Source organism: Populus euphratica, unplaced genomic scaffold (genome assembly GCF_000495115.2).
Source record: "Populus euphratica unplaced genomic scaffold, PopEup_1.0 scaffold174.1, whole genome shotgun sequence".
Taxonomy (NCBI): Eukaryota; Viridiplantae; Streptophyta; class Magnoliopsida; order Malpighiales; family Salicaceae; genus Populus; species Populus euphratica.
This window is the reverse complement of record NW_011499935.1, coordinates 103,369-126,957: the sequence shown is the minus strand read 5'-3', so window position 1 is coordinate 126,957 and position 23,589 is coordinate 103,369. Positions and strand designations below refer to the sequence as shown.

At 35.1% G+C, this 23,589-nt stretch overlaps 4 protein-coding genes across 7 annotated transcripts; 1 reads left to right on the top strand and 3 right to left on the bottom strand.

Moving 5' to 3' along the window:
• Positions 1–3,457, bottom strand: LOC105136381 (D-glycerate 3-kinase, chloroplastic-like). Its single transcript, XM_011041692.1, has 12 exons — positions 3,123–3,457; positions 2,007–2,392; positions 1,737–1,816; positions 1,593–1,644; positions 1,470–1,511; positions 1,258–1,336; positions 1,153–1,184; positions 1,000–1,068; positions 830–904; positions 596–712; positions 461–511; positions 1–367 (listed from the first exon to the last, which is right to left on the bottom strand). The coding sequence occupies exons 1-12, from the start codon at positions 3,364–3,366 to the stop codon at positions 224–226; spliced, it is 1,371 nt and encodes a 456-aa protein (XP_011039994.1). The 5' UTR covers positions 3,367–3,457; the 3' UTR covers positions 1–223.
• Positions 3,458–5,191: 1,734 nt separating this feature from the next.
• Positions 5,192–7,698, bottom strand: LOC105136380 (C2H2 and C2HC zinc fingers superfamily protein). Its single transcript, XM_011041690.1, has 6 exons — positions 7,540–7,698; positions 7,413–7,455; positions 7,105–7,146; positions 6,766–7,021; positions 6,207–6,480; positions 5,192–5,509 (listed from the first exon to the last, which is right to left on the bottom strand). Exons 1-5 carry the CDS (start codon positions 7,545–7,547, stop codon positions 6,221–6,223), a joined length of 609 nt encoding a protein of 202 aa, XP_011039992.1. The 5' UTR covers positions 7,548–7,698; the 3' UTR covers positions 5,192–5,509; positions 6,207–6,220.
• A 1,176-nt stretch (positions 7,699–8,874) lies between these two features.
• Positions 8,875–11,408, top strand: LOC105136379 (Tetratricopeptide repeat (TPR)-like superfamily protein). Of its 3 annotated transcripts, none has more exons than XM_011041689.1 (2): positions 8,875–9,389; positions 9,675–11,408. In XM_011041689.1, the coding sequence occupies exons 1-2, from the start codon at positions 9,003–9,005 to the stop codon at positions 11,034–11,036; spliced, it is 1,749 nt and encodes a 582-aa protein (XP_011039991.1). In that variant the 5' UTR covers positions 8,875–9,002; the 3' UTR covers positions 11,037–11,408. The 3 variants fall into 3 exon arrangements, with proteins under 3 accessions (XP_011039991.1, XP_011039990.1, XP_011039989.1); XM_011041688.1 differs by having other exon boundaries at positions 8,875–9,408; positions 9,694–11,408; XM_011041687.1 differs by having other exon boundaries at positions 8,875–11,408.
• Positions 11,409–12,226: 818 nt separating this feature from the next.
• LOC105136377 (cyclin-A2-4-like) lies at positions 12,227–20,251 on the bottom strand. 2 transcript variants are annotated; one of them, XM_011041685.1, is made up of 13 exons: positions 20,078–20,251; positions 19,370–19,423; positions 18,418–18,777; positions 17,811–18,090; positions 16,541–16,677; positions 16,151–16,243; positions 14,161–14,294; positions 13,867–13,942; positions 13,403–13,479; positions 13,270–13,303; positions 13,020–13,169; positions 12,802–12,936; positions 12,227–12,588 (listed from the first exon to the last, which is right to left on the bottom strand). In XM_011041685.1, the coding sequence occupies exons 3-13, from the start codon at positions 18,703–18,705 to the stop codon at positions 12,529–12,531; spliced, it is 1,464 nt and encodes a 487-aa protein (XP_011039987.1). In that variant the 5' UTR covers positions 18,706–18,777; positions 19,370–19,423; positions 20,078–20,251; the 3' UTR covers positions 12,227–12,528. The 2 variants fall into 2 exon arrangements, with proteins under 2 accessions (XP_011039987.1, XP_011039988.1); XM_011041686.1 differs by lacking the exon at positions 19,370–19,423 and having other exon boundaries at positions 20,077–20,251.
• Between the last annotated feature and the right edge of the window lie 3,338 nt (positions 20,252–23,589).

Sequence of the window (23,589 nt, the reverse complement as noted above, 5' to 3'; positions counted from 1 at the left end):
AAGGAAAAATAATTTCTTGCTGCCCTGGACAAGTTGGAATTCCATTCAATTGAGCAACCATATTATTTTGCATAATACTTTTAAGTACATTTGCATTTAAACCTGACTGTTCTCCTTAATGATACAGACAAAAACCAGCCCATGCAAAGAGTTGCATCACACCATTTGAAGAAATCAAAATTGGCCATTCAGAGCAATCTTCACCCTGAAATTGTCAAATCACCTAATTACCTAGGATAGGATTTCTTCCTTCATCAATTTCAATGACGAGGAGATTCTCCGGATCTGAACCATTGGGTCCTTCAGCATAGAGGGTGGGAAGGTAAGCCTTGTATGCTGGTAGGTAACGCGAAACAAAATCTTTAACCTGCACATAAATACCACAAGAAGCTTCAGCCTATAACATGAACTTTGCTTTCAATTCTCCCAAAATGGTTATGTTGATGAAATGAAAGCACACCTCCTCATCAGTCATCCCAGGGTTTCCATCCTCCCTCATGGCAATCTCTGCCTGCAAAACCCCACAGCATGGGTTAAAGAAAATAGCATATGAAAGGAGTTCTTTGACAGCAATGTGTATTCATGTTAAAGCGACCTGCAAACGCCATTGGTAGACACAACTAGGGTCCTGAATCTTGATGACCACCCATGCCTTGATAAACTTGTCCCATGCATCATAATAGGCTTCAAGATTCTTATTTATGATCTCTAGCTGTAAGGGGGAAAAAAAAGCGAGCTTAAGCTACAATTGATGGTCAATTACCATAAGAAGAAAATGACCTATATGAGGTGTATTGAGGTGCCTATAATAAACTTCCACTGGTCTAACCTGAGGATCAACTGCTTGGACAACTTCCACTGGAAGTGGTTTAAAACCAAGCATCCAACCTTCAAATAGCACAACCTACAGAATCATCTTGGAGTTCAAAAATCCAAACATAAGGATGACAATATTGCCGCCAATTTGAAATGATCATCTATTATTCAAGATTTTCTTACAGTTAATGGTCCTTCAACCTCTGGCCATGTTGAAGGATCAGCTCTGTCACCTCTTCCGCTGTATGCAGACTACAAAGAAGAACAACCTATCATTAACAACTCCAGGCTCAATTAATTTAGAACAGAGGAAAAATAACATTATAGTATACTTACCTTATCATATCGAGGCAGCCTCATCTTCATGCCTGAAAACTTAATAGGGCTATCATCAAACTAAGAAAGCAAAGTGGAAAGAAGATAACTGAATCAAACTCTTACCTTCTTTCGTCAGTTTGTTTAAAGCAGACAGAGTTTCAATTGAGAATGGAAGATCATGACTCCCAGCATTTCCTCGGAACTGGAAATGAATAAAAGAGGAAAAGAAAAAACATGAAGGAAAACAAATATTTATTTAGTTTTTCTGATGATTAAAAACATCTCACTGCCTTCTTTTATTTGACAATTTGTTTAAAGAACATGGTCTTTGCTACCTCTAGAAGTGCATTTCCTGGATTGGTTTCTCTCAGTTTGGCCTGGAATTCATGAAAATTTGCATCAGCAACTAAAAAATGAAGATAAAGTAAGCAAATGCAAGGAAGTCCTTGAACTATTACCTGACCCTCTGCTGTTAAATAGAAATCATCTATGGATAACATTGCGGACTTCCTGATAGGGGTAAGGCAGCAAGTTTAGTTCTATAACTGACAATTGACAAATAATTTGCAGTTACTCCACACAATCATATTGGTAGCATGTACCTGCCAGTTACTTTGAAGAGATAATCAAGAGCAAAGACAAGTGTGGTCTTTCCACAACCTTGTGGAGCACTAAAACCAATCTACACCATACCAGATACCAGGATCATGAGATGAAAAGAACTGCATAGAAACTAGCATTGTTTGCAGCAAGACTGCATAACTTAACAAATACCCAGAGGCATTCTTTTCGGAAATATGCTAATGGAATGAGAATTAATGCAGGCACTCGCATCAGAATTGAAAACAGTTGCAAGGAAATTACATGCGTACCACTAAAGGAGGTATATCTTCAGAGTCTTTGAACTGGGATACGTGCTTAGAAATCTTATCTTCACACCAAATGAAGACCGGTATATAATAGTGATAAAACCTTGCTTTCTGAGGAACTGTAAGATATAATTCATTAACCTGAAATAATCGGCACAACTGCAAGCCATATGATATCCATTTGTCTATTGACTCAGCAATCATTTCTGAGGTCAAACCCAACTTGCTTATAAGAGGGCCTGAGCATATAAATTCGAAAAGGTCCTCCACGGAAGAGACTTGTGCAGGTATCGAGGGAAACACCGAATGCAATGGACCTTGCATCCCTTTGTTGCTGGAAGTGGAGTTCCGATCCATGGAGCCGTCTTGAATCCACGAATGTCCGCTGCCTGCACACGGCATTAGAAAGATCACATCTTTATGATATTCTTCATGCAAAACGTCGACACCCAAGAAAGAAAGCACTTTTGTCCAAACAGCACTATAATCTGACCATTCAAATGCATAGATAATTAGCAAGCCAACAGCATCGTATACTATAAGCAATAATTTCATGTTCTATTTCCTTTCCCTTCTCATTTTCTTTTTCATTTTTGAGAATGCTTCTGGGAATATAAATCGTTGCGAATCTTAAAAAAGACCCAAGACCAGAAAATGCAGTGACACTATCTATTTGCGACCTTTACCTTCTGACACGCAAACTAGATTGGATCAGAAATAGTAAAATTCTGCAAATATTGAGGTAAACCAGGCAAAAGCAGTCACTTCTTTAGACACCGATATATTCCTCTCCTCAATCAGTGAATAATAATAAATAAATAAATAATAAATTATCAACCGAGCTGGCTTATTTAAACAAATAATAATATTATGGAAAGCAAATACCAACGGAACCCAAGTAAGAATGTTGGTCATTTGAAAAGTAATTGTCGCACAATTCTCTGAAACGCCATTAACACAGTGGCTACAAGATCATTTTCTTCACACGTATAATTCTTCAGTTTCCCAGCTTAAACCAAAAAAAGAAAAACGGAAGCCCTGTATTTCTTAGCATGGTAATGTACAGTATTAAAGTATTAAACGCAGAAATGAAAAATGAAAGGAAGCCAGGAAATGAACCTGATTTAGAGAAATGGGTAGGCATTTTACAGAGTTCTCTCTTAGTCTTCGAAGATGATGATGATGATGGATTAGTCTGGGAACAGAATAGAGAGAAGTGAAAACCACGAGAGTACTTTCTATTATTATTGTAATCATTGTTGAAATAATTAGTTCTAGTAATATTGGAGTGACAGTAAGAAGAAGGAAGAGAAGAGAAGGTGGTGGTGGTGGTGGACGAAGGTGGAATATTGAAAGCCGCCATTTTCTCCGCTTTTCCCTTTCTTTTCTCTCCTCTCCTCTAAAAAGCTGCAACTAAGATAACGTGTCAACAGTTATAGGGGCACCAATTTTTCTATTTTATCTGTTTATACAACTCACTAGCACTAATGTTGTCAAAAATTTTAATTTTTTATATATTTTAAATCGTTGTAATAAACTAATTTTTAAAAATAAAAAATATTTTTTAATGTATTATTATATATAAAAATTACTATAACTGCGTTTCAAAATATTCCGTGCATCCGTTTTCAACGACATGTCATCTGTACAATTCTTACATCGATTCCCTTCTCTCTTTCGAATCCTATGTAACAATATTTTTTTTTTTTGTTATTTTAGTATCCTGTTTTCCATTTAATTATATAGAAAATAATTATTTGGTTAATTAAATATTTTTTTATTATTTTTTTATTTTATATGTAAAATTTAATCTCAGCAGTTATATTTTTTTTGGAATTGTTTTTTTAAACCATAACTAAAAATGTTTTTATTTAACTTAATTTTCTTAAAATCTCAAACACAAAAATTACCTTTTATTGGACTAGGTAATGTTTGATTCTGCAGCTCCAATGTGTTTTTTAAAATTTTTATTTTTTTAGTTTTAAATTATTTTTTTGGATATTTTAATGTATTGATCTGAGAAATTAAAAAAACAATAATGATAAGAATAATATGACGTTTTTTATTTATAGAGCTACTGGTGCTGGTTCATCTAATAATTTCAATCACAAAATAGGATTCCATCGCCTCCTCATGACCTACCCCACATAAGCAACACCTCATCACAATTGTACTTGTACATCGAAGTAAAACACAAGGTAAGCCTTGGCATGATATAATTGTACTGCGATGTGTGGTTTTAAATGTTTTTAAAAATATTTTTTATTTTTAAAAATTTATTTTTTATATTAGTACATTAAAATAATTTAAAAATCAAAAATATATTACTTTAAATCAAAATAAAAAATAAAAAAATTTTAAATTTTTTTTAAAATATTTTTAAAAGATACTAACAAACAAGCCATATTCCATAGCATACTACTATATATAAATAATCTATGATTATTTCACACAACCTAACTTGGAGAAACAAACAATTAGATTGGTAACTTGGTCACTCAACTCAGTAGCCAAAAATGGCTGCTTTACACACCATTTCTCCTCTCAAAAACATTAAGCAAATAACACTTAGAAAAGCTACCACAGTACACAGTACCAAACAGACTCGAACATCCCACCACATTACCAAGCATGGAAAGCAATTGGCATTGTAATGACATCTGAAATCAAATTTGGCATACAACCAATAACTCGGTTTAGATTAGCAACAAGTTCATCACCCGAAAGATTGCATTGAGTTTTTTTTCCCCCTTTCCTCTTCTTTGAACAGGCAAGCTAGAAGGATAAAAGACACGAGTTTAACATTGTTAGTTTAGATTGGTGCCCCCATACTCTCAAAGCCATACAACCTTGTAACATAGAAGGTTGTGTAAAAAAAATTTTGCTACAAAGTCGTGGTATTGCTTGGCTGACAAAAAACTATTACGTCCAATCTGGGATGATCCGATAGTTCAACGCAGCACCCAACAAACCAACCACAGCAATTCTTTTTAGTTGTTCCATAACGGAAACCATAAAAGAGGGCGCATCCAAAGATTAATATCAGCAACATTAAAAGAAGAAACGGGGCAACATCAAGTATTAGGAAACACTGTTTTCTATACAGGCTGGAGGAGCCTATCTAGGTTATGGTCCCTAGGCTACAATTGTCTGAAGGGGCGATGTCCTCACAATGAGATCTGCACACCTATGAGAATGCACCAGACGCAAAGGAGCATCAATTAGAAGTGTATATGACTAACTGAAGCCAAAACAAAGCTCCACAGGTGGAAGATGCCAACAGAAACAGAGCCTGCCAATCACTACTCAACCCACAGAAGGTGAATCACATCAAATTGAACTCAAGAGAAAACCAGTCCTTTTCAGTTGAATTTTGATGTCTTTTCAAGATAGCTTATGTTTAACAAAATTAAGTTACAAAACTATTCTGTGTTGATCACCACCACGTTAACTCACAATTCAAGGCATTGCAATGTAGAGTGGCCTTGCTGATTTCTTCTCATGGCCTGTATCCAAAAACAAAAAATCCATGGAAACCACAGGATACCCCTATTCAGAATGCGCAAAACAATTGGAAGAGAATTAAAACTAGAAAACTAGTGCATCAAATTGTATTGGTTCTATCAAAAATAATAATGAAATTCATTAGTGGGATTCTAGTTTCAATTCAATCAAAGAAACCCATATTTCCCATGTCTGGTTTGCAAAAATTGGCAGTAGAAAGGAAATATGAGTGAGCTCAGAATGCCGGCATCGATAAAATGTTGGTCCAGGTTAAACCATTCAATTTGAGTAAAACAAATGAAAAATATCCATCTAAAATCAAATATGATGGTTTAATTGGCATCCACAATTTCAACCGACGATGACATTGTAGTAATCCCTAGGAAATATTATTCTGATTCCAGTTCCAAAAGGATTTACATTTCGATTTTGTTTCAAATTAAATCTATTTTTAACAAACACAAGAATTATCGAAAACAATGTTATACTAAAGGAAATAGATTCTCATTCCATCCACAATTCTTTAACAAACCAAATGCATCCATGAGGCTTCCGTCTCCCCATAGACCAGTGAAACACCCTTCTAAATTTCATTATGCTAGGAAATCACTAAAATCGTTAATTGTTAACAAATTTCAAGCAGAAGATGCACAAAGCTACTTGAACTCTGTATGCCATAAATTGTTGAGCAAAACATACCAGCTTGATTCAGATTAATGATTGGCTTCAGGGGCTGTGGCATTCACATTGAAGCTGTCAAAGCCTCCACTTGTTGTTGCTGCTTGATTTGCTTGGTAAGTAACAGGTGGAACCATAGATGGGGGACCGCTAGGAGTAGGTGCTGCAGTACTCCCAGGAACGGTTGGTTGTGCAATCATTGTAGGAGGCCTTGGAACACCATTCATTTGACCAGGTAAGGAAGGAGCACCAGGGGGTGCCATCATTGGGGGCATCATAGGAGGGTTCATATAACCTGGCAAATAGCATCTAAAAGATTCAATATCCCACACAATGAGTGCTGTAAAATCAATCACCCTAAAATGACCAAGGAGAAAGCAACCCATAAATTAGAAGATGCAGCCATTTCTAAAACCACAAAAATAGTTTTGCAAAAGCCAACATCCCAACCTCTAAGATGTTGGAAGCTAATTAACTGAATCAAGAATGGCAAAGAGTAGTGTTTCCATGCAACACAAGGGTACGCACACAGGGAGATAGTTGCATGTATCAAACAGGGCGGCTTTTGGATGCAGTTTACCTGGAGCACCAGGCATTGGTCTAGGCAAAACAGGAGGCCTCATCCCAGGGAATAATTGGGCATTATTTCCTCCAATTGGCATCACAGGAGTTGGAAGAACTGGAAGCCGGGGTCTCTGGACCATTAGATGCTGATTGTATGCGGCACCAACCTGTTGAAAAGCTGCAGTTTGGCCAAGATGTTCCTTTATTCTTTGGTCAATTATACTTTGGGTTTGCTGCTCCTCAAACTGCTGATAATAGATCCTCACATTTGCCTAAAGAAGTTATGAAAAATATTAAAAAAAAAAACACATGTAGAGAAACATCAATTAATAAAACATAAGCAAATCAAAAGTACCTTGTGTTTATAACCGGCATTGTGCTGTTTTCTAACAGATGGCTGAAATATGCAAAAGCAGAGCACGTAAAACAGGATTTACAGACAATTGAAAACATCACAAACCAAACAGATGAATGAAACAAATATTAATTGTTTTCCATGAAAAAACCGTGCCCAGAAAAGAGATGATGATGTTAAAAATGGTAGGAAAAGAAAAGAATTCGGTTTATCCCCTGAAACTGTGAAAGCATCCAAAAAGTGCTTGCTTGTTTAGGGTTTATGATGGAAAACAGAAATTAGAACAAAAAAACAGAGACAGAACTTACAGAATCATGAGTCAAGTAAGTGTCACAATAATCACAGTAATACCTGCAAATTCAACAACTCTTCTGTTAGACAACAAGATACAAACTAAAGGACGAAAGAAGAGGAAGAGGAAGAGGAAGGTTGTACCGGGGCATGGCTGGATGTTTGTCTGTCTGTGTTCAGCTCGGATTGTTGAAAGGAGTGTGCAGATCCAAAAACCCTAGAAAACAAGAGAAATCCCTCCTAAATCTCTAGCTCGAGAGAGAACGAGATGACTGGGAGACGGTATTTGTTAGTATGGCCACCGTAAAACATATATTGCACCTGCTTTTGCTTATGCTTTAAGCATCCGTTGGATTTCTAATGAAGTATCTCCACCGCTCATTTTATCAGAAGGATACCTGTTAACCGGTTCTACTTGTTTCCTCAAGACAGTAGAAACTTATAAATAAATATTATTTTCGTTTTTTTTTTCAAAACTCATCCTATTTGGATTTATTTTTATTTTTTAAAATATCACCAATTAAATTTATACAGTTTTAATAAAGAAAACTAACAACAATTTTGTATTTATAAATATGTGCTTCAAGTTTGACTCTTCACTACTAACATTTTTCTTATATCAATACTTAGCAAATAAATATTTTGTATTTGAAACTAACTTTTAAATGATAAGCGGATAAATATTAAATCTTTACCAAAAATAAGAAGAAGAAAAATAAATTGTGAGTAAATATGTCAAAGCGCACATGTGGTGTAAATAACAAGGCTTTGGAATTTTTTTCTTTACGTAATTAGGTGTTTTTATCTAATTTTAAAACATTTTAAGTAATTAAAAGTTTAGTTGATGATTTTTATTTTATTTTTTTATAAATAAAAAATAATTTTTTATTTTTTTATATTTACTAGATAAATATAATATAATAGTGGAGTCACTTTATCGTGACGCCACATATATAATAAAATAATGGTTTCACTCTAGAAACCTTGTGAAGCAATTTTTATTTTTATTTAATTATTATATTTTATTGTTTGGTTTATATATTTTTTTATTAATATAAATTTTATTTATTTATTTTTTATATATTTTAAATTTTGTATTTATTTTGTTTATGCATTATATAAATTTGTCTCATATATCACATAAAAATAATATTTTTAAATATTGTTGTTTTTAAAGTATTTTTTATTTTAAAATATATTAAAATAATATTTTTTATTTAAAAATAATAATTTTAACATCAATACATGAAAATAATTTAAAAATATAAAAAAATTAATTTAAATAAAAAAATAAAATTTTTAAAAAATAGTTTTTCAAACCTAAGCATTATATCATCATTAAAAGAAAGAACTGATTCGATACGCAATCAAAAATTAAATTGGTAGAAGGACCTGATTAACCAATTTCTTAGAATACAGGGACAGCAGTGATCTTTACCCCTCATAGATAAAATGATAAGCTAAAAACAAGAGGCCACACACAAAAGGGTATCACTCCAGTGAGTGAGCCTGTACCCTAACCAACCTGCTGCGTCTTCTAATAAGGTGTAAACAAGACGAGGGTGTTACTGGATATACAACGCTTGACTGAGATAAAACCGAAGAAGATGGCGTCTTCCATGGCAATCCGTCTTTCACAGCCTCCACAAATGCTTCATCCACTCTTCTCCAAGGTACGCTCTCTTCGACACTTTTCTTTCAGTAACAAAACCCTAATCCTCGCTAAACCCCTCACTACTTCAGCATTACCGAATGACCATCAAAGAGTTTACCCAAATGATGCTTCCCAATGGAACTCGAGAACCCTAACACACCCTCCTCCTCCTTCTCCTCCTCCTCCTCACCAGTCCTCCCCACAACCTGCTCACTACAATCACAATCAACCCATCCAAAATCAGCAATACCCTCCTCCAAACCAACAAAATTATCCTAATCAGGGTTATGCCTATCCTGACCAAGGAGGATATCCTCAACAACAACACCAGTATCCAAACCCTAATCAACGGGATCAAAATTATCCCCAGTACCAAAACCCTGGTCAGCTTAGCCCTGATATCCGCGGGGATTATGGGCAACCCGGAAGCGCAAATCGATGGGACAACCGAAGTCAGGGATACCCGCAGCAGAAAAAAACTGATCAGTGGGCCTCACGTGTGGTTCCGGAGAGTCGAAGACAGGATTTGAATGTTAATTTTAGTGCTAGTGCTAATGCTCCAGCTACTGCTCCCCAGTATCCAAACCCTAATCAACGGTATCAAAATTACCCCCAGTATCCAAACCCTAATCAACGGGATCAAAATCATCCCCAGTACCAAAACCCTGGTCAGTTTGGCCCTGATGTCCGGGGGGGTTATGGGCAACCCGGAAGCCCAAATCGATGGGACAACCGAAATCAGGGATATCCGCAGCAGAGAAACACTGATCAGTGGGCCTCACGTGTGGGCTCGGAGAGTCGAAGACAGGATTTGAATGTTAATTTTAGTGCCAATGCTAATGATCCAGCTCCAGCTACTGCTCCGCCTCCTTCGGTTTATGACTTGGAGCGTTTGTGTCAGGAGGGTAAGGTGAAGCAAGCTATCGAGTTGATGGATAATGGGGTTAAAGCCGATGCTAATTGTTTTTATAGTTTGTTTGAGATGTGCTCAAAACATGAGGATGCCAAGAAGGTCCATGATTATTTTTTGCAGTCGACCTTTAGGGGCGATGTTAAGTTGAACAATAATGTGATTAAGATGTATGGGAAATGTGGAAGTATGGCAGATGCGAGGAGAGTTTTTGATCATATGCCTGAGAGGAATATGGATTCATGGCATTTGATGATAAATGAGTATGCCAATAATGACCTGGGAGATGAGGGATTGGAGCTGTTTGAGCAGATGAAGAAGTTGGGCTTGGAACCCACTGGGGAAACATTTCATGCTGTTTTGTCTGCCTGTGCAAGTGCTGAGGCAGTGGAGGAAGGGTTTTTATATTTTGAGGAAATGAGCAGGGAGTTTGGCATTAGCCCAACCCTTGAGCATTATTTGAGCATTATAGATGTTCTTGGAAAGTCTGCATATCTTAATGAAGCTGTGGAGTATATTGAGAAACTTCCATTTGAACCCACAGTGGAAATTTGGGAGGCATTGAGGAAGTATGCTAGAAGTCATGGAGACATTGATCTTGAAGACCACGCTGAGGAATTGATCGTTTCTCTTGATTCATCGAAGGCTGTTGCTAATAAAATCCCAACTCCACCACCGAAGAAGTATAATCTGATTAGCATGCTTGAAGGAAAGAATAGAGTAGCTGAGTTAAGGAATCCTACATTTTACAAGGATGATGAGAAATTAAAGGAATTGCGTGAGATGAAAACAGGTGGCTATGTTCCTGATACTAGATATGTTCTTCATGACATTGATCAGGAGGCCAAAGAGCAAGCCTTGCTGTATCACAGTGAGCGGTTGGCAATTGCATATGGTCTTATTAGCACCCCAGCAAGGATGCCCTTGAGGATAATCAAGAATCTCCGTGTGTGTGGGGACTGTCACAATGCCATCAAGATCATGTCAAAGATTGTTGGGAGGGAGTTAATAGTTAGGGACAACAAAAGGTTTCATCATTTCAAAGATGGCAAGTGTTCTTGTGGAGATTATTGGTGAAGTGGTTTTAGCCTTGGAACTTTTATATTATGCATTTGTTAACTTTCTTTTCTAAAAATTTTGTGTATAAATTGTTGAATCTGCTAAAACATGTGAGCTGCTGCTTACAGGAAAACGAGTATTTCTAGAGGTAGGAAATGTACTATCCATTGCTTCACAGTGTACGGTCTACTTGTTTGTCCGGAGATTTTCCATTACCCATTACTGTTGGCTTATGCTTTTCCATGTTATTTTTTCCTTTTAAGTTGACAGTTTCCTTTCTTAATCTTTTGTATTGGGTTTGGGCTGTTCTTTATGTACAAGTGTGTTGTCCCATTACATTTTGGTAGTGAGAACTTGGAATCATGATCAGTGTTTGAGTTTGAATCCCCATTTAGAGAACAGAGCTCTCCTGATTGCAGTACCCTGGCAACCTGGCAGATGGAATCTGTTGCGCGCAAGTTCTCTTCATGCCAAGCAGCATTTGGATTAAGCATGGAAATATATCATCGAAAGAGTTTGAGTGTAACTTTAGGAGAGCTGTGTTGCAATTTCTCCGCAGTTTTCTCTTTTCAGAAAATGATTGTGGCAGTTCTGTGGTCACTTAACCTAATGCGCATCTGTTCAGATGTTGGAAATTAATGTGTTGTTTTTGGCTTAATCCTTTACGTTGAAATAGTATAGATCTGGAATGGTTTATTCAATACTCTTTTGATATCCATTGTGCATATGAGCTTGGTAGTTCATTTAGAATTGTGATTTTGTTGGTTTCAAACCCTGTTTCTATCCCCTTCCCTGCATGAAGGTAATTGTAGAAGAAAACGTTTCTCTGGAAATACATATGGTTCTGCAAGTTTCTGCAAACCAAGAAGACATCGAAACGAAAGAGAAATCAGCCCATATGAAACAGATTGTCGTTACTCATGGAAATTCTCAGCAAGGCAATTGGACCTTGTTAGCATTTTCTGATTCAAAGTAAAAGAAATGTCCAGCAAATATCAGGATAAGCTCCTATCCAGTAACTAAACAACAGATAACAAAGCATCCTCGAGAAATCATGTTACTATGCTACAACTTGAGAAAGGTGACAAAAAAAAAACATTTACTTGATTAATTAATTTAACGTGGGGCAAGGTTGCCAACGCCACATTCCACCAGTCACATCCCGTATTCCCCGAGCTTAACGATCTAACAAATAAATTCTCCATAGATAAGATGCAAAAGAAAGATATATTGATGGTTATTCTGAAATCTGTAGTAGCACGACAGAGCCCTATTTTTAGACTAGATAATTCCTTCCAATGACCAGAGTTGGAAGTACCAAAACCTGATAGATGTCATGAAAATCTATACACAGATTTTGGGGACAGAAAAAAGGATACTAGAAATGTATATAACGAGTAAAAACGTTCCGGGTACAATCTCATGAAGGAAATGATAAAATCCCAGGAGGAATTTCGCTTTAGATGTGTTTATGTTAGCAACCACTTTCAAAAACGTGGAACCACTGTGTTTATCTTCGGAATAGAGTTTCAAGCAGTTTCGGGGAAGACAAGGCCGCCACAGATTTAAACTGCTATGAAAACAACCTTGTTAGCAAACCGAATGAGACCAAACAACAATGCATGTGCATTTACCATGGAACCAGACATCTTATAGATTTTGATACAGAGTACGAAAATTGAAGCTCAAGGATGCAAAAAGCAAATAGATAGATAAAGAAATTAAAACAGAACCGCAGACAAAAGGAATCTTAAGTCCCTTGAGCAGTATTCTTAGTTTATACCTTTGGTTGCCTATACTTCATGCGTATAGCATTCAGAGGACACCCTTTTGTGTTCAATTGTAAACCTTGAAGTGCAAGAACTGTAGTTTTAAGATCCGATGCCTTGTAAGAAGAATAGTGTTCTAGAGTTGGACTCTGTCAAACAAATATATAAAGTCAGGCTCCAAATGGATCTACAAGAATATGGAAAATCAGATGATAGGAAGAAGAATTTAGACCCATGGATGGCTTGTCTGATCCAACGTCCATCTGGCAAGAAATACAGATGATGCAGCAGTGACAGAAGGAAGAAAATTCAAGAAACTGTAGTCAACTAATGTCAGTTCTGCTAGGTAATCAGCCAGGAACTCCAGTTCATAACTAGGGCTCTGCAAATGCGCAATTACATATGTAAATGTCACTTTTTAATTAACAGAGGCTGGTATCTTCTAAAACAAACATAGATATGAATTGAACCAACCACATTACCTTGTATGATGCCTGTGCTGCTCGTAAAAATCTCCTGAGGACAAAAATTTGCAGAAGCAACTGTATTATTAAAACTGAAATAATTTTTTGAAACAATAAAAAAAAAAGGTGAAAGTTGAAGAAGCTGTAGCACCTCAGAAAAGCTTTTGCAGTAGGAGCAATTATCTGAAAGCCAAAAAAATTTAACACTTGAGTCTCCATCTTTAACACCTGCGCCAGACTTTGGTCAGGACCAAAACCAAAAATATTCCAACAGGGAGGCAAACAAAATGAAAATGACTACTCGTATTATAAATAGATTTTGCATCACAGTTTTTCATTTTAGAAACCAGTCTCAAATTTCACATATGTGGAGTCATTTTTCTTCCAGAGCACCAAATTAGCGAACAAATAAAGGAGAATATGACAAATACAAGTTAAAAATGATAGTTCATATCAATTTTTCCCAGAGCTTGAAAAGGTAGGCAAAATAATAAAGCACTGACGTGTGTTAGATTTGAATTGATATAAGATATACGCTAAAAGGAAGATAATATTTGCTTCAAAGCTTAAATAATTTGACATGCACTCATTTGGCGAGTGAACCATATGACATACCTCTATGCTTGTGTATGTGTTGTCAGTGATGAAGCAAAACTCTTCCACATGTGGCGGGCAAATCTCTTCATATTTGCTTTAGGACACGCATAAATACATTTAAATCAAATTAAACAAGCAAACACGAAATAATTGATGGCTCTGAATAATAAAATATTCTCCCCTATAGAGTGGTTATTTCAATTAGATCCCAAAATTAAGAAGAAACTTGCAATGTTGCACCCAACCTTTCATCAAAACTTCATCATTGTCGTTCTGTGTGGAATGAACATTGCAAGAGATACGAGAACTTACGAAGCAATTAGCATGCAAGTGATACCGAGCAGTTGAAGCCTGTGTCTCTCAATGTAATTTTGAGAGAGAAACCAATCTATGAGATATACTGTAAGGTAAAGTGTGTCTGGCACCAGCTTATATTCCTCGGATACCTGGAAGCAAGTTTAAACAGATACAAGAATTATTTGTTTGGAATTCATACTTGATATTAAAGCTGTAGTTGTTTAATAATGCAATAATAGGCATTCAAATTCTTCCAGTACATTGAGAAACTATAAAAGGTGAAAATCAACATCATATAACGCAAGAGAACCTCCATCAATTTATTTTTTTAAAAAAAAAAACACTTCATTTTGTTCCACAGAGTGCATTTAACAAAGCAATAAACTATGAGTGATAGTTACAGTTCAAATGAAAGAAAAAAAAAATAACACAAACCATACATGGATGGTATTTGGTTTCAAATCCCTCCAAGGTTAGCTCCAATTAATCTGGAGCTTTAATCAGATATGGTATTTCACAAAACAAATATTTAAAAATAAACGATAACTTATCAAAAAAAAAAATTCGCATGATCTTATTATGAGAACTACCTTTGTATTTCATTGACATTCAGAGCACAGGCCTTAGGTGTGCAGTATGCCTCAACTAGAATTGACTAGGTAAGCTGACACTTTAGCTTGAGTTTATGGGTGTTGGACTCAAAAATGGCAGCTGTTGATGAATCTAAACCATATGAGTGTGTGTGTGTGTGTGTCCCCTAAAGTGTCATGTTGAGGACTTCCCTGCTCCATACACAAGATAAATGAGTGGAAACTCTAAAACAAAACACTGGCACTTGAAAACTGTAATGTAATTCGGAATCATGGTTGAAGGATCTATATGACATCATGAAATAAAAAATGAAGGGAAAGAATAAAACTACTAGAAACACGAGCTACTGATTCCAAAAAAAAGACATGAGAGGCTGGAAAAAAAAAAAACCAAGCAAATATGAGAAACCAAAACTGGAACGTGATAAATATTAGTTTTTTGGAAAAAATAAAAACACAATTGAAAACAATTGATGGGAAGATTTTTTTATATGAGATGCGAGCAGTTGCCTACTGGTTCAGCTAGTGCAGTCTCTAGTCATGGCATTGACATGGAATAGAAGTCCAACTACCAAGGAGGAAAAGATTTATCTCAGAAGAGGACTATCCCACTTTGAAACGTCCAAAAACTGGGACAAGGACAAACTTAAAGAATAGATGAATCATCATCAAGAATCGCACAGCCCTGTGTTAGAATGAACGGGCAAGGACTACAATAACCAAACCATTGATTGAGAAGAATAATATGCCTTCTTCATTTTGAACTTTCAATCAACAAACAGAGAACTCTCCAGATCATGAGATGGCACTTCATGCTTGGGAATTATAAAGACAAATAGGAATTAAAGTCAACAGAAAGATGGCGTAGAGGTTAAAAGGACAAGCGTTTAGAGTAGAACTTAAAAGGACAAGCGTTCTCCTCATGACAGGACAATGTATTCCTGTACAAGTATCTTGGAAGTTCCTTTCTAATTAAATGAGCACTCTCTTTGTTATCTAAACCATCTAATGAATGAGAATTAATCCATTGACTATGATTGATTTAAAAAACCATGCTCAACAAGTTGGACGAAGTAAGACTTAAACTACAAACACTAAAAGTGAAACAAATATGCTTTACTTAATCCTGAGCAAGCTTTTGATTAATCCAAACATTCATATCTATGGAGAGGGCATGGCAAGTTATTTATCCATAATGTAGAGCTTAAAACTTTTTAGGTGAAAATACAGTATGATAGTTTTAGCAAGAAAGATGTGCTACTCTACACGACATGAACACAAGTATATCATGATCGATAGTATACAAACATCCTTCACTTAATATAAATAACAAACAAACAGCATAAATTGCAAAGTCAAAGCAAAACATATAAGAGCATAACAAGAATAATCTCACGCAATGAAACTACACTGACCTCAACAAGCCAATCAACTAAAATCCCTCTCATTATTTGAGTAATGTCTTTTTGTACTGTTTCCATAGAAGTAGGAAGAGACCTTCGGACAAGCTGCAGAAACAAAGTAATATACCATAAGCAAGCATCAGCATCTTGCCAAGAGAGAGGGAAAAAAAGGGAAGCTAGTGAATTTTTCCACTAATGTCCCCATAGATGGCATTAAAACCATGACATGCTGCTATACTGGGGCAAGCATGCATAGCCCCATGGTTAAAAGCTCTAAAAACCTTTTGTTGTATGAGGATATTTCTTTCCATTCACAAAGTGCAAAAATATGAGGGAAAAAAAAACACCACGAGAAGGGTAGATAAAGAAAGAAAAACACTATTTTTGTGCACAGAAACAAACCTCAGCAACACGTAAATTGTTATAGATATCAGCGGCATAGATGCTGCAAAGTTGAGGATCCTTGTGATCATTGTCAATGTCTATAAATTCTGGATCACATGATGCCTTCCAATTCTCAGAAACGTTGCATTTCTCAGCTATAACAATTTGAGAGAAAAAATCAGTACCTACTGCATGCAGTATACACAACAAAAGAAAATGTGGAGAATATTACTTTAAACTAGTAGTTTCTCACCATATGTTAGTGCAACTCATGACATTCCATTTTAGTCACTTAAATAGAATAGCACAAACAATGAAGCCCTACCAGTGACCCAAAATGGATTTGACCTCATAAATTCAGTAGATGCATGTCACAGCTGAAGAAGAGGGTTATGAATAAAATCACTATGTAGCTTTAAGAGGGTAACAATCAAATTCCTCAGTACCCATTTTGTTTAAGAAAGCTTTGCGTTTAAACTGTGGGTCAGCTGTTCTAAACATGTCTAGGGTAACACAGTGGTAGATAGTTCTATGAAAGTTGGAGTCAAAAAAATTTAAAAATGGTAATTTGCATGCGAGGTTCTGATGTAATTCTGCTTCTTATTCTTAACAAGGTTAACTTTTAATAGATAAACAAATTAGTTTCTTAATTTTGAGACCTTGAACTTCATGCATCATCTACTACTATGATGAACTTATGCTTTTTCAATTGGGATTTAAATCGTATCTATAATAGCATGTCTTAAAATGCATGTTCTACAATGGATTGACACCATTAGATAAGCACACATTACAGTGAAGGAGGAAAAGACTTCCTCCGTCAGACCCTAAGAATTGGTTCAACAAACCACCTTTTCCTCTAAGCTCTTCATTCACATTAACTAATGAACAACAGTACCACATAACAGCCCTTTTCACTACTATAAAGAATTTCACTCATTCCGTTTTTATATAACTATCTAGTTACTTGGTCCTATGAGCTCTCTATTTGACAAAAACTTGGGAATGATAGTAAGACATAACAGCCTTTTCACTACTAGAACTAACTGCATTGACTCCATTGTTATGCAAGTATCTCATTTGTACTGAAGTAGGTTCAAAGAATAAACAAGCACAACGTTACGTATGTTCAAAACTGCATCGATGGATGTTGAAACATGATGACAAGTACGCAAACCTTCAACCAAGATGCACCCTTTTTTCTCTGTTCTCACCAAGTTTTAAATGCAGGTACTGATCAAGTTTACTGTTTTTTTGAAGCAAAAAAAAATTAAAGAGAAAAGCTGACCTTTTTTTGGAGAATGATGGGGATGGGAAGGCACTATTGAACACAGATTAGGAAGCTGAGGATCATCTGTGCCAAACTCCCCTGTACCACTGGGCAGAGAAGGTACGTCTTTTTCCGAAGTAGTTGAGGATGCAACTTCAGAATAAGGTTCTCTTTTTACTTCTCGACAAACAATCTTTTTCTTTGAATTAGCTTTAAGACGTGGGTGTTCTAAGGCACTTGAAGGGGCAAGTTTTGATACATCAAGCTGAACCTTTTTAGCCTGCTTGGCTACCTTAGCCTGGCAAGCAGCAGAGTTAAAAAGTCAAGATTATTGAATTAGGAAAAACGAAAAAAGATTTCGTAACAGAGGGGGGATAGTATTCAGGAAATATTGCAATGTAGTTGATATTTTCAAGCGAATGATAAACCATAGCCTGTTCATTCAGTCCTTTATAGTATGATCATGAAAGGAAGTAGAAACGTAGGTCTAATTTCTCACTTGCACAGTCACTTTTTCCTTGACATGTCTTTTTTTTTTTTGGCCTTAACAGCATACAAGATTGATTTAGTACACCAGAAGGTCCAGAAAAGGCATCATCAATGCATGAAAGGACAGCACAACCACCTGAATTTTAGTTGCACTGAAGCAACTCGTATACGAACTCTCACAGCAAACATTTGTGACATCCTGAAGCACTGCTCTCCTCTTACATTGATTATCTGCATTATTAGGTCTGCTAGTACTGTTCTCATCTAAGGCTGCTCTTTTTCTGTTTGTTCGCAAATTCCTTTTCCAATCTTGTTTTGTTGGTGCCTTTGGTGGCATCGTCCCAGAAGCACGCAAGGCAGCCGCTCGTGTTATTGGACCATTAAGATACCTAAAATTAGAAGGAAGTACATTTTCCCTTTTCATATTTACTTGCCTTAGCCTTAAAACCCTTAAATAAGAGCAACACAAAGCATTAAACAGAAACTAGGCAGGTAAACCTGCAATAAAATGATCAAAACAGTACAATCAATAGGGGAATATACCAAGCCAAGAAACTCCTCATATTTAGGGATCACTTGAATAATCTCGCAATTATGAACCATAACTTGTAAGCAATGCTAATTTACTTCAGAAGAGAGTATCAGGGATATTTGTTGACAATGAGACATGAAAGAATAAACAAACTCATACTTTAGGCTCATTACAGAAATTTGCATCATAATGATTTATATACCAGGAAATTTCCCTTCAAATAGATACCATCATAAAAAACCAAACAGAACCAAGATCTGCTATTTTGTGCGCACTTGTGAATAAAAACACAACAGTATTAGTTGCCAGAAAGAATATAGAATATGACATAATTTTACAGTGCGAAATCATGTTATTGCAATGTGCACCTGAGCACTTTATCAAACATAAACCAAAGTGCCAAATAACACACAAAGATGATAAAACCTTTGGATCTTCACGGGTCAAGTAAAACAAAAATATTAGACTCAAGTTGCATGAAGATCTTGCGTGAAAAGATAATTAAATAATTCAAATGACATGGATGTGTATCCCAAGTTCAAGTTAAAAATCCTCACTGGACCCAAAAGTTCTATCCTCTTGAGAAAACTTTCTCTATAAAAGATCGAGACTGCAAGCACAAAGACAGAATCAACAAAATTCAAGTACGTTACTTTAAAATGGGATATAAATCTTAGCGGCAACCATGAAAGTAAACATAAAGCAAACCACTTTCCTTGAAAAAAATGAATCTCGAGACCCTAATAAGCACTCTCATATCTGAATCCAATTTCAAGATTCCAACTTGTGGCGCAAACAAGAAAAAAAAAAACTCAACTTTACATTTCTAAAAATTCTGGGTATCGTTGTCTTCTCTTTTCCTTTCCTTCTTTTTTTTAAAAAAAAATTATTTTTGCATCTTGGTTGTTTCCAGAAATAAATATAATTTAAACAAAAGATGGTATTAACTTCATCTATAAATTTACATTACATTTACCTACTAAAAACACTCAAATTTCCTCGGAGAACAAACGGAAGATATTGGTCAATAAACAAGCTAGTGATGCCCAAGAAACCAAAAAAAAAAAAACTTTTACTAAAAACCATCTCCAAAAACCTTAAAAATTCCAGAAAGTGCAAAGAACTCATTAAACCCCTATCCATCTGGCAAACCAAAAAAAGCTCCAAAACTCAAAAACAAACTACTCACACCCACAAATGTTGTAAGCATGGTGGTGACATCAACACACAAATGTGAACGCATGGATTAAGAAAAAGAAGGGACCTGAACTTGAGCCCTGTATCTTCACAAAGCAAAGAATGTAAGAGAGAATTGAAAAGGAACTCTGTGAAAGAGTAGGCGGGATAGTATTCGGTTTAAAATACACAGAGAAACAAAAATGCCCTTGCAAGTTTCTTTCCTCCGATATACATCTAATATTTTAACGTTGTTGTCGTGGTTAGTTTATTCCAACAAAAAAATGTCATTTGACTGTTTGACTGGAAGAGTAAGGTTTGACTGGATCCAAACTGATTTCGTAATTACTTAATGACCCTGGAGGAGGCGGGGTTTCTCTTAGCTAGCCTCTTGAGCTTCCCTGTTTATTGCTTGATTGTCATTTAGGATTAGTGGGTTCTTCCCGTCATTTAGTCTAAGAATTCAGGTTGTATTTGTTGTTTAGCGGGGAGAACGAGAACATATGTAAAAGTTCCAACGGGCTTTTTCTTAGAAGAATGTATTTTTTTTATATTGTAATGTTAAAAATATAAAAATAAATAATTTAAAACAAAATAAAATTTTTAAAAACATGGTTGGATCATAAAAATAATCACTGACTAGATAAGGCATATTGGCATTATTTGTTGTTGATGCTTTCTGGTTTTTCTAGGTCTATTTGGCTTAAAAAATGATAAAGATAATAATGGTATGAATTTTTGAAGTGGTTAAAAAAAATTAATAAATATTTTATAGTTGTTAGAAAAAGTTGGGATTGTTTACATTCAAATTATATTATATATGTGATCTAGATAAAGATTGAATTTTATTTTATTTTTTTAGTATTTTATAGATGTTTTTCATGCAAAATAATATTTATGAATTATAAGGTTTTTTAAAGAAAAATTAGGGGCAAAATGCGTTTGAGTGTGACACCTATTTGGAACCTCTAGATGGGTTTTCTTAATATCAAAAAATCAGTGAATAACCAATCACTAGATTTTAGCTTTGAGATGAAACAAAAATCCATATACTATCTAGCAAGTCAAGATTGAAATTGTTTGGAAATTAATACTAACATTTTGATTGAATCTAAGTTTCTTATCATGATATGATTTTATATAGCAAGTCAAGATTGAAATTATTTGGAAGAATCCATTACAATCTCAATTAAATTGTTAAACATAATCCCCTCCTTTTTCCTTTTAAATTTTTCATATTAATTATTTACTATGGTGTCTACGTTTATTAAAATGATTTTTGGTTATTTTCTCATGATAATAAGAATAGGAGATGGTTATAAGTTTCTTTGTATCTTTTTCTTTTTTATTTTCTACCGTTTTGTTTCTTTTTTTATAAATTATTAATTTTTTTATTTTAAGAATTATATTTATTTCATCTTTATTTAGGTAGAAGTTAAGATTAACTTTTAAATTATGTTATTTTCCATTACATCATAATATGTGTCAAAATAAAAATATCTTTGAAACACTTATCATGATATGATTTTATATAACTTGATAATTTAGAAAAAACAAAGTTTTCTAATAAATAGAGATTAAACAAAAATAATATTCAAAATAAAATAAAAGATTGATATTATCAAAATATGGATTAATTTAGTTATTAGAATTCATTTTAAATTCAAACTTCCTTGTATTCAACAATTGATTAAGTCTTTCTTAACACTAGGATTCTTTCTTGTATCTAAAAGTGAATTAGACACCTTTCAACCTAATTTTGATACATTGCTTCATTCAAAAAGTATTTTCAAGGGTATTTTTATTAAAGTTTATAGAGTCCTTACAGACTTCATTAAGACCATGCATTACATTATTTATGTTATTGTTTCCGTATTGTACTAACCACATTTTTGTATTTATTATGAGTAGTCCAAGTTACCTAGAATCTGAAAGGCCTCTTCCCTGCCATGTACGACGACAATCGTCCACGTCTCAAAAGAATTAGATTATGGTTAGAATGAAGTCTAAAGCATCAAAAAAATCATTTTGTCATTTCATAGAAGCTATAACCTTATCTAATCTCTTGGCCAAATAACAAAAACCATGAATGTGGTGGTGCCAAGTGAAGTGTTGACCTTGATACCCTAGGTCTATAAGGCTACAATCTACCATTATCTGTAAGAATCGAAAAGCCCTAAACCAAGAGAACAATCCGCCATAACTCTTTTCTAATGAATAAATCTCATTAAAATCCCTGATCAGAGCCCACACCCTTTGCACACTATCCGTAAGAGTTGGCAAATAATACTAGAATTGTTATCCTAGGTGAGGGATTGATGATGCATAAAGCACTGATACAAACCAATGATGGCCTCCTGAAGAAACTTTAATAGTAACACATTGACTTGTAGTATCCACGATATCAATAGTAAAGAAACTTTTTTGTTGACAAAATCCAAATACCCCTTACATGACCATGAGATTCAACTATAACTATCAAAAAATAACCCAAGCTAGCCCAAAATTTCTCAACCTAGCAAACGGAGTGTGAGTTTCCAATATCACAAAGAGTCGGGGTTGATATTTATACACTAAATCTCTAGTGTCTTTTACCCTAACTATTAATAACTCCCTTAATATTCCAAGATATGATTGAAAATTCGTTGAATAACTACATCATAAAAAATAATAGAAATACAAGGAAGGATAACAAGAACCACTAGTTTATAGCCCACCATCCATAACCATGCCTTTTTATATTTCCAATACCCCATTAATACTATTTGCGACGTTAATATTTAATATTATCCTCTTTACTAGCGGCATGATCCAAGCATTTAACACTAAAAGGATAAGTTATGTTGGGGTCATGTGTACTGTTATTTTTTTCTTTGTCGTTGTGGTAACCCCAGCATAGGATTCTACCTTTCTAACCCGTTAGCATTCTGCTCTAATTCTTCTTTCTCCCTTGTCATACTGGGACTTTTTGATGAGAAAACTAGAGGCGTATAGATATTTAGGTTAGTAAAATCATGTTTCACTATAGATATATGCACCACCTTTTGCTTTTCTTTTTGAATTTTACTTCGTCTCTTGTCTATAAAAATACTAGGCTTCACAATAGGCTCAACTACTATGGGTTCATCTCGTCTTACATGTTTCTTATACTGAGTCATAAATTTCAGACCTGTAGTAGGAATAGTTTGGCCCACATCTTTTTTTGCTTATATCCCATATTCTTGTGATGCAATAGAAATATCCTCATCAACCCTTTTTAATATCGCAAATTTATTAAATTTATTACCCAATACACCTCTTTCAATTTCGCTTCCTTGTCATTTTCCTAACTTTAGTAACTGTTAGCTAGTCACAATGAGTTTTGGTTTCGATACCTGGATTCATGGCCTGAACTATGAAGTCGTTACCATTGTTCCTATCTCCTCTGGTCGTTGTTACCTTAGACTCATCAGCCACCATCCCCTCAGCTGAACCTTGTGATGACAAAATGACACGACTAAAAGATTGATGTCTTCTCCCAAGTGCAGGAGTGTCGAAGTAATAAATAACCCGACAAGACCGGGGTCGAACCACAGGGAGATTAATTGTACAAATTATAAA

Excerpts from the sequence above, each read along its gene's own strand:
- LOC105136381 (XM_011041692.1), bottom strand. The coding sequence starts at position 3,366 with ATGGCGGCTTTCAATATTCCACCTTCGTCCACCACCACCACCACCTTC. Across the intron at positions 2,393-3,122 it reads TACCCATTTCTCTAAATCAG|GCAGCGGACATTCGTGGATT; the intron begins GTTCATTTCCTG and ends TGCCGTGTGCAG. Across the intron at positions 512-595 it reads TCTACCAATGGCGTTTGCAG|GCAGAGATTGCCATGAGGGA; the intron begins GTCGCTTTAACA and ends GGGGTTTTGCAG.
- LOC105136380 (XM_011041690.1), bottom strand. Across the intron at positions 7,022-7,104 it reads ATGCCGGTTATAAACACAAG|GCAAATGTGAGGATCTATTA; the intron begins GTACTTTTGATT and ends TAACTTCTTTAG. Across the intron at positions 6,481-6,765 it reads ACCAATGCCTGGTGCTCCAG|GTTATATGAACCCTCCTATG; the intron begins GTAAACTGCATC and ends GCTATTTGCCAG.
- LOC105136379 (XM_011041687.1), top strand. The coding sequence starts at position 9,003 with ATGGCGTCTTCCATGGCAATCCGTCTTTCACAGCCTCCACAAATGCTT.
- LOC105136377 (XM_011041686.1), bottom strand. The coding sequence starts at position 18,705 with ATGAAAAGGGAAAATGTACTTCCTTCTAATTTTAGGTATCTTAATGGT. Across the intron at positions 13,480-13,866 it reads ACACATACACAAGCATAGAG|GTGTTAAAGATGGAGACTCA; the intron begins GTATGTCATATG and ends AGTCTGGCGCAG. Across the intron at positions 12,589-12,801 it reads TGAAGTATAGGCAACCAAAG|TTTAAATCTGTGGCGGCCTT; the intron begins GTATAAACTAAG and ends TTTTCATAGCAG.